Source organism: Dipteris shenzhenensis, chromosome 19, assembly GCF_047967505.1.
Source record: "Dipteris shenzhenensis isolate YYH24624 ecotype China chromosome 19, Dip_SZ_1.0, whole genome shotgun sequence".
NCBI classification, from domain to species: domain Eukaryota; kingdom Viridiplantae; phylum Streptophyta; class Polypodiopsida; order Gleicheniales; family Dipteridaceae; genus Dipteris; species Dipteris shenzhenensis.
In genome coordinates this window covers 8,080,735-8,090,063 of record NC_141614.1, presented here as the reverse complement: position 1 = coordinate 8,090,063, position 9,329 = coordinate 8,080,735, and the positions used below count along the sequence as shown (strand labels likewise).

At 40.1% G+C, this 9,329-nt stretch overlaps 1 protein-coding gene across 2 annotated transcripts; it reads left to right on the top strand.

Moving 5' to 3' along the window:
• The first annotated feature begins 1,566 nt into the window (after positions 1-1,566).
• LOC147890019 (uncharacterized) lies at positions 1,567-7,845 on the top strand. 2 transcript variants are annotated; one of them, XM_087390903.1, is made up of 4 exons: positions 1,567-1,692; positions 2,610-2,893; positions 7,011-7,074; positions 7,181-7,845. In XM_087390903.1, exons 2-4 carry the CDS (start codon positions 2,691-2,693, stop codon positions 7,424-7,426), a joined length of 513 nt encoding a protein of 170 aa, XP_087247029.1. In that variant the 5' UTR covers positions 1,567-1,692; positions 2,610-2,690; the 3' UTR covers positions 7,427-7,845. The 2 variants fall into 2 exon arrangements, with proteins under 2 accessions (XP_087247029.1, XP_087247030.1); XM_087390904.1 differs by lacking the exon at positions 1,567-1,692 and adding an exon at positions 2,004-2,366.
• The last annotated feature ends 1,484 nt before the right edge of the window (positions 7,846-9,329 follow it).

The following is a 9,329-nucleotide window of genomic DNA, read 5'->3' as shown; positions in this document are numbered from 1 at the left end:
TTACTATTCACTTTATTTGGAGGAATTCATCACAATTTGGAATGGTTTAAATATGAGAACAATGGAATAAAACAATCATATATTATTAAGCTTTATGTTATGTTTTTCACACCTTTAGTTGTAGGGATGACTATTTGAAGATAATATTGGGATAAAATGCACACCATGGTAGAGCACTCATGAGTAAGGGAGGGGTGTCCTTGTCTATTGCTGTTGAGGGAGAGCACTTTCGATTAATAGTTTGTCGATGTAGCACACTTGAGGGGGACGAGTTGTTTGTGAAACACATGATAAAGATGATGGCTTGCTTTAAAAGTAAAGAGTATGGGTATTGAGCATACACATGTAATAATATATTATGGGGAGTTCTAGTAAGTATGAGGGCCTAGAGCTAACTGAAAAGGACATCAAGAAGTAGGCAAAGAGGACGATATCGATTTACAAGGGCTATGTACCAAATTGTGTATGTGTGTGTGCGCGTGCATGTGCACGTGTCCATGTGCGTGTGCGTGCATGCGAGAGAGAGAGAGAGAGAGAGAGAGAGAGAGAGAGAGAGAGACAGAGGGAGGAGGGGGGGGGGGGGGGAGCTCTGTGTGGACTTGGGATTCCACTTGGGCGAGTGCTAATGTGACACTTTCCTTTTAGCTAGGCCTTAATGTTCCTCCAAAAGTTTATGGCTTAATTTTTAAAAAAAACTCACAATCCTTTTTTGGTAGCACACCCACAATAATAATAATAATACAATTGGACATCAAGTGTTCCTACAAAACATGGTACTTTCGTACTTCTGACCACATCTGTGGATGCATGTATGTATTGAATTTAGCAAGTGTGCTTGTTTTGGAAGCACACTTGAAAAATCCAATATGCTTGCTTTAGAGCTTGTTGAATTTTGCAAGTGTGTTTGTTTTTGAAGCTTGAGAACTTGTTTTAAGAGACTCTTGTCTTGGTGTGTAACAAACTTACTTTTGAATACAAAATGAAGGTTATTTTGCCAGTGTCCACACTAAAGGGAGGGTGGGGCATCGAGCACTAAGGCTGAGTTCACACCACCCACTGGCCATCCTTCAAAAAATGTGGTGAAGAGCTACTGTCCTAGTTGGCTCAATAGGTGGGACGGGCTTGCCACTCCATGGCCAACTCTTCCAAGCCAACATGATTTGCTCATTCCATCTCCTCCAACCGCTACACCGACATAAATTGATGACTGCCGAGTGGTGTGAACCACCACACCTGCCAACTATTCTCCAACTGTATTTCCTCCTCCATGGGAAGGGGGGCGGGGGGGGTGAACCCAGCCTACTACTTGGCATTGGAGCAAAGTTTTGACTACAACCATCAGGCACAAGCACCAGCAGGAGATCTACCATGAACATGCAACGTGATCTGGCGAGCATGGAACGCATCCATCAAAGCGACGGTGCCATGAATAACTCAAGTGTCTTCCCACAAAGGCATTGTAAGAGAGGAAGAGGGGCCAATGCTGACGTGGAAGGATGTGATTGGGCTATGAACCCACGCTTTTCTTGAGCCTCATTTGTATGGTACATCTCCAACCTTTTGGCTAATAAAGTTCATCTTCTTCACCGAATTCCCATTTCTTCCTTTGCCCTTCTTCTTCTTCTGCTGCTCCTGATTTTTTGGTTAGGCTGCCTCGAGGCTCCGTGAATCATCACCCTCCTCTCCTCTCAGGTAATCTTGCCCTTTCCTTACATCCTCGCTAGTTTTCCATCTGCATTTTGGTTGAAATTTTGCGTTCACTTCATAGATCCGGCTAAAACAGAAATTGTAATGTCACATTTTTGTAATTGGGAGAACTACCGAGGCAGAGACGGTGCGAGGCAGAGATAGGGGGAGAAAGATACGTAGGAGCAGGAACCCGGTAAAGTTTGCGTCAAGGGGTTTTAAAAGCGCAGAAAAGGGAGTTTTTAGAGATCTATGGCCAGAGCCTTCCTGCCACGGATCGGACTGCGCCTGGGAAAGTCTTGTTAGCGAGGCCTCGATGCTGCCGCATAGGCGTATGGGGATGAAAATCTCTCATTTTCATCTTTGCTGTTCTTGCGTTCTGGACGCGGCTACATTCACATCCTGTGCCTCTCAGCAATTTCGCGTGACTTGTTCGTCGCAAATCTGTCCTTCAACCACGGTTCCGTTCACGTTGGCATCTGATTCCGCGTAGCAACTCCTGACTCTGGAATGTTCGAATTTAGTTACAGATGTATTCGTGGCTAAGAGGTTTCTTTTGCTGAGAGAGTGCCCTATCTAGATGTTCGAACTTTCGCTTGTTTGTGATAGTGCCTGAAGACAGAAGGGAGTTATGTTACTGCAGCGCGCTGTCTATCCCTTTAAAGCTGCCCCGTCTTAAGGTGCTGGTCCTTCTGTCCATCCTAAAAACACAACAAGGGCCCTCGCTCCCTATTTGTCCTTTCGGAGTTTCCAAAAAGGGGTCAGGCTTGTCCGTACGTACGGAGCAAATGCTGCATGCCTTCTCCTTGTTGCCTGACAAATGTCTTGGCGGATTTTTAACATACATGTAGTTAACTAATTAATCTTTTGAATCAAAGACGAATATTACAAATCTGACGAGCTTTGTTTTTTATGGGGGGCAGGGCCCAATTGAAAAAGGACAATTTTGTACATATTGGAGTCGTCTAAAGAGGAAGTTTTCTACTGTCAAACTGGAGACTTGTATGGGAAATCTGCGTTTTGTGCAGCAACTTGCTGCTTTGAATACCAAAGAAAGTAGAACAGAAATGAACGACAGGGGAAGGTTGAGAACTGGACTTCAGGCTGATGCACGCGAAGAAGAAGTCATTTGCCCTAAGCCTCAAAGACTGGCTCTTATCTCTTGTTCTTCTCCTGAGCTCATTAAGCCTATGCGACAGTGGCAAAGGTACTGGAATCTGTCTGGATGTTTCTGTCTCGATTTTTTTTTTTTTTTTTTTTGGGGGGGGGGGGGAGGAGTTATGTCTTCTCTTACCTTAGTGTTATGGCATGCAACATTATGCTGCATTAATTTGTCTTTTTATAGATTATGAAGGTATTTCAGCTAGATTTAGATTTAGATGCTCGTTTGGAAGAGACTAAAATGAAATCGTTTAGACTTCACAAGCAGTTGTAGCTTGAATGAAGAGATTTGGACTACTTTTTTATTAGCCTTCTCCTTTAGTGCTAGCCTTCGTCATGGCTGAGTTTGCCCTTCATCTCCGGAGTGCCGACAGAAACTCAGTAGGAAGACTTTGTATAAATGGATGCTCAAGCATGTGTGGGTGTGTGGATTTGTATGTGTGAGAGCATACTTTTATACTATGGTCTACACCCACTGTTGGGCGCTTATGACGTCGGTGGGGATGTCATAGTAGCTAGTCCCTGCGATGCGTGATGGAGTTTATGGTTTTCAATCTTATGAGTGTCTATCGTGAGATTGAAACTGCACTATGTTGTGTTTTTAGAGGATGAGTTTGGGAATGTACCTGGATTCATCTAGGTATATGTATTTCAGCTTTGAATCTGCAGCAAAAAAATCTATTGTGCATATACTGTTTGGTCCTGAAGGTTTTCTTTTGGTTTTGAGCAAAGACCAAAGAAGCCACCTTTTAATGCTAAGCCTTCATTGGTACACGCGCCTATGTCTACATATATGGTCTTCATTTGTTCTCCCTTTTCTATAAGGGTGTATGTACCTCTATGTGCATGTGTGAATTCACGCTTACAAACTGATAAACATACATGTGGATGCTTCTATACGTGCTTTCTTGCATGCTTGCATACATGCTCATCTTTCTCTGTCCTCCTCTCTCTAAACTTACATATTTTATATATGTATGTATATACATGTACGTGTGCAACCCTCTCTCTACACATACATATATTTATATATGTATGTATATACGTGTACATGTGTGAGCGCTCGTGCATTTGTGTGGGGGGGGGGTGGCTGGGGAGAGAGAGAGAGAGAGAGAGAGAGAGAGAGAGACTTATATATATGTATATCTATAGTTCATTTTTAAAACATATGTCGATTCATAAGATTGGATATATTCTAGTCTTATGTAGTATTTATACAGTATTGGTCTAGGTCATGGCTGTATAGGTCTTTAGGTGAGCAGTGTTCGAGAGGCTAGAGGTGTGAGCTTTGTAAGAATTTTGTTTTTGAAATTAAGGCGCAAGCTTTTTTCTTTTGTGAGAAAATATTCTTATGACATGTAGAGAAGCATAGAAAGTACATAGATGACCTAAAACATTCACATTCAACCATAAATAGTCTGATATAGTTATTAAAAGCAAAGAAACCATGAGAAATTTGATAAATACATAATAAAATATTCCATGATAAAGATAACATTTGAGTAACTAGACTCTAGTAACAAATGCATCTTGTAACATATTAAATGTTATATCATACATTGCAGGCAGAGCCACTTGGTTTCGTGCAAAAGTACAGACTACATATCACATGAATCATGATCAATAAAACTCTCAAAGGTTATTGTATAAGTCAAAAGCTTGATTTCTCAAGACTCCAGAGCCTACATTAAGCCAAGGATCATTATTACTATTTGAAAAAGTTTAAACCTGGTTCTCAGTATGATCCTGATTCCTCATCACTATCCTCCTCAATGTCCTTTGATGAACTCTCGTGGTGAAACTCGGATCTTACTTTTATTTGGATTTAATTTTGACTGACTCTATATCCTTAGTCTCTATCTCTGTTTTTGGATCTTGAAGGTTATAAACTTAAGAAGGATCTACTTCTGCATATGTTGCTTATCGAGATACACTCTCACATGCATAAGCTCGACTAACAGCAGTAGCACTTCCACCTTGATTCCCTCGTTTGATAGTATATCCTTGATCTCTACGTGTAGCTGCTAAATCTCTTAGCTACGTTGTCACGCCAGTAGGCAACACGGCCATAATGTCCTCAAGCTCACACCCATATCACATGAAAGTCGAAAGGCTTCAGCTTTTGATGACCAATTTGAGCATGCAAGGCTTCCTCAGCCTCATTTTGGAGGCTCTCTTTGTAACTTTCGGAATATCAAATCTTAATAATAGTCACCTGTATAGAGAAATCCCCTCAAGTGTAAAGTGTTAAATTTGTGACAAATCTTTATGTGAACGAGTAAGAACTCGAACTCGTCTCGTGAGCTCTAACAGAGCAATCTTTTTGTGTATAACATTCTGAAATTGAAAGAAATAAAGCTATTAATATATTATGTAACATGTCAAATAATTATTCATCATTTCATGTAGGTACTAGGATTCATTTGGAAATTAATAAACAAAGTTACAAATGACAAATACCTGTGAGAGCATCTGCAATGCCAGTGCTAGTAGTTCGAAAGTAGAATATCTATGTCTTCTACCTTGAGATGGGTTAAATACATGTCTCTAGCCTCCTACAGTGGGATGACTAAAAGAGTATATTAAATTATTCATATAGTTGGATAACTCCATGTTCAAAACTAATTAGTCACTCCTACTTTGAGTACAAACAAACATTGTATTAGTCTCAGACGTGAAGCAACGTAAATTTTGAAAATATCTTAGGGCTCTTGAAAGAAGAAATGGAGTGGAACAATCATACTTGAGAGGTCGGTGCATTTATTTCCACCTGTTGTAAAACCTCATGAGTATCTCATCCACCCTATGCAAGCAAGAACAGTAAAGGCATTGCTTCAACACAAATTTGAAAATTCATAATTTATAGCTTAGAAGAACATCATCGGACGGTTGCTACCTCTAGATAGAAAGAGTCATTTGCCATGAACATTGCCAATCTAGTGAGCAATTCTGACCCCGCTCACTATCTACAAGGAGCATCACATTCTCTTCCTTGTCTGATGAAGTCTGAAGAGTATGTGCTGCTTGTATGACTGCAGGATCAGGTCTCTATCTCTGAAGGCATCATATTCTCCTCCATCTCTGATGAAGTCCCAAGAGCATGTGCTGTTGCTATGTCTGCAAGATTGGAGTTCCCTCGTAATATTTTGTTGGCTACATTTTGTGGGAATAACTGACAAGGCCTTGCATCCTTACCTCCTAATTTGCAAACACAACGGAGATTCTGGTGATAGAGCTATTTTTCACTTTGCTACAATAGATGGACTTCCATTTCCTACTATCAGAGGCAGCAGTGGGAGTGCCAACATAGGTGGTATATATATCCCAGTAGGGACCTACTGGTCAAGGCATTGTGAATTTTGAGAGGACTCGAGAGGAAAAGGGGATGAGTTGGGGCGGAGAGGGAGGGCTGAGAATGAAGGCGGGTTAAGAGGCAAAAGGGATGAAAGAGGGTAGAGAATGAAGTGGGGACAGAGAGAGGACTTAGACGATTTAGTGAGGTAGCAACAAGCACAACATTGAAATTAATGAATCGCAAGTGTTTTGCAACAAGCACTCAGACTGCATAATGATGTTAAAGTACAGGTGAGGAGTTGTGCACAGTGGCAGTGGCAGCATCGGGTATGGTTTTTGGGGGTTTTTTAAATTTTTATTAATTTAATTGTTTCGTTTATTTATTTGTTTATTTATTTTTATTTTTTTTATTTCGGGGGGGGGGGGGGGGGGGAAGCCTGCATCTAACAGTACAAGATGTTCCGAAGCTCCTGGAACCCTTTTTGTTAGTGCATGCTTTTAATCAAGCATGGTGTCGATTGTTTCCTTTTAGGGCTAGCTCATTTCTGCTGCTCTTGTATAGGCACTTTTTACGGATTGTATTTTTGCACCATTAATGTGTCTTGTGCTGTTCAAGATAGACCCTACTTTTATCATAAGCTTTACTATGTCTGCATTGAGTCAGCTCATACTTGTTGTACATGTGGATATTAACATCATATGTGTTAAGTTTGAAGAGATTAGCTACTAATAGCCCCCTTCATATTCACCTATGAGCAATTACAGGTAGAAGCTTCTTGTGGTTACTTCACCTCTTGGATCTGAATTTCAAAATTCCCAACTGTATGAAGTATTTTGGAAAGATGACATCTGTTTTTTTTTTTTGACAGCCCTACTTCTCGATTAACTGAATGCGAAGCTGGATACGAGATACTTGAGATATTTCTGAACAAGGTGGGCTTTCCTTGTATAACAAGAGTTCTGAATATTATGGGGGCACAAGTAGTGCAAGCTGTGTCTGATGATTGTGTACTGATAGTTTGATCTCTATGGTTTCCAGAGTACATGTGCTGAGTCTCCAAATTTTGGATGCTCGCCCCCATATTTTTTTGGTTCACCTCCTAGCCGTGCTGGCAATCCTGTCATACATGATGTACAGTTCTGTCGTCAGATATCTCCTCCAATTGTTCTTACTGAGCGAAAGGCTCTCTGTAGTCCACCCTTCCCTGCCAGCCCTTCAGTCCGAATTGAAGGATTTGAATGCCCCCGTCGAGATTCACGCTGTAGTGTTTCAGCCATTGCATAACCAACCTACCTGCATGATACTAACCCTGAGGCCTCTTATTGGCATTTCTGTAGATGTGTATATTCCTAGTGTGACCTCTTCGTTAGTCATTCAACAAGTTAATCATCAGCCTGTTGGTCTGATACAGACAAGAGATTATTGTAATTTTCTTTGAGGACCAACCCACTAGAGAGTGTAATCTTAAACTGAAAACTAGCCTGATGGCGTTGAAGCTGCAACCATTCTTCCCTCATTTTTCCTATACATGAGCCTAAGTGCAGTTTGGCAATTCGTGTCAAAAGGGCCTTCAATTTTTTGACCATTTTTTGTACAGAACGGGAACCTGTAATTTATTGTACTTAACAGTCTGGAGAGATTTTGTAATTTATTGTGGCCTTTTTAAAGGCCCTGCCTGTAAAGACATTGTGGGGGTTATATTTTGCAAGTACAATTATCAAAGCTGTTTCCTTTTGGGGAGATTGTATTAAATTTGATGAGTCAAGTGTGATGATGGTGAATCATTTGGTGCTTTTGTGCATGTGTTTCTGTCTTTTGGAGTTGTACATTTCTTTAAAACGTAACATAAGGTTAAGGTGACAATCAAAATCTGAGTGAGATGGATGGAAACTGAAAGTACATGTACGGAACCACATGTGCAAGCATGCATGCCCGTATGCACTCCTATGTATTATGTATGTACTCATATATGTGCAAATAGAACTACACAATTGGTGTGGAGGGGACTTAATTTTTGTGTGATTCACGAATTCAAAAATTACTATTTCCTTTGTGTAGTTCAACTAATTCAGACAGCATTTCCAAGAGCTACAAACAAAGTAGAAAGGTCTTGTTTATTAAATAACGGCTATTTGATGTCTATTTGGCCTTTGGGGAAAGATGTAGGAGTTTATTAGTATTGCTATTATGTTCAAATTCCTGCTTACTTTTGATTGGAATTGTTGAACATTGCAAAATGTAAGTTAAAGAAAACTAATAAATCTATTCTATTACTGTATTCAAGGGGAACAAGATATAGTTTTTATAATATAAAATGAGATATAATGCAAAGAAGTCATTGTAATAGCCATTATGTGATGTATTATTTAAAAAAACTTGAAATGTAGCTCCTCTAGATTAAGGACTTTCACCATTAACAGTTTTTGCTCAATTGCATGTGAAAATAACGTTTGCATTGCATTGAATAGCACATGTTTTAGAAACATGCCACATATAACTTGTTTTACTAGCATGTAAGGGGTCACATAATGGTTCGAATCTATATCTGGTGTTGTAGAATACCTACGAGCATGATTCCAAGCCCAAGTTTTTTCTAAAATCTAGTACAAGCTCACAAGATTTGCTAACCTAGCCTAGCCTAGCCTAACTTGGCTTGGAAACACTTCTCAGGACTTAACATTGGCTCTGAATTGCTTGGACACTTTCTACTTGGCCTTTGGCTCAATCTTAAATCACTCAAAAACAGGTTATGCAATGTTAGGCAATGACCAGATCTTATTAAATCAACTAGGCTACAAAAAACTTCATAAAGGCAAAATCTTTAGGCTATTGGTTATTCCTAAGGTTTATTATGTTGCAATGGAGAGATGGGATTAGTTTCTCAATAGATTCAGAAGTGAACTTGACAAATGGAGGGGATTCCAAGCAAATCTAGCTAGAAGAAGGGTAGTCTTAATCATCGCATCTACCCCATCCCTAGTTTCTCTCTCTCATGCTGTTGCCCTACAAGGATTGGTCTGGAAAAGTCCATTAGTATATGCAAAACATTTCTATGGGGAGGAAATGACACTAGAAGAAGGATTGCCAGGGTAATATGGTCTTTTTGCACAACTTGAAGACCAAAAGCAAAGGGAGGGCTGGGTGTAGTAGACATTCAACAAGCAGCTTACAAATTGGCAACTACATG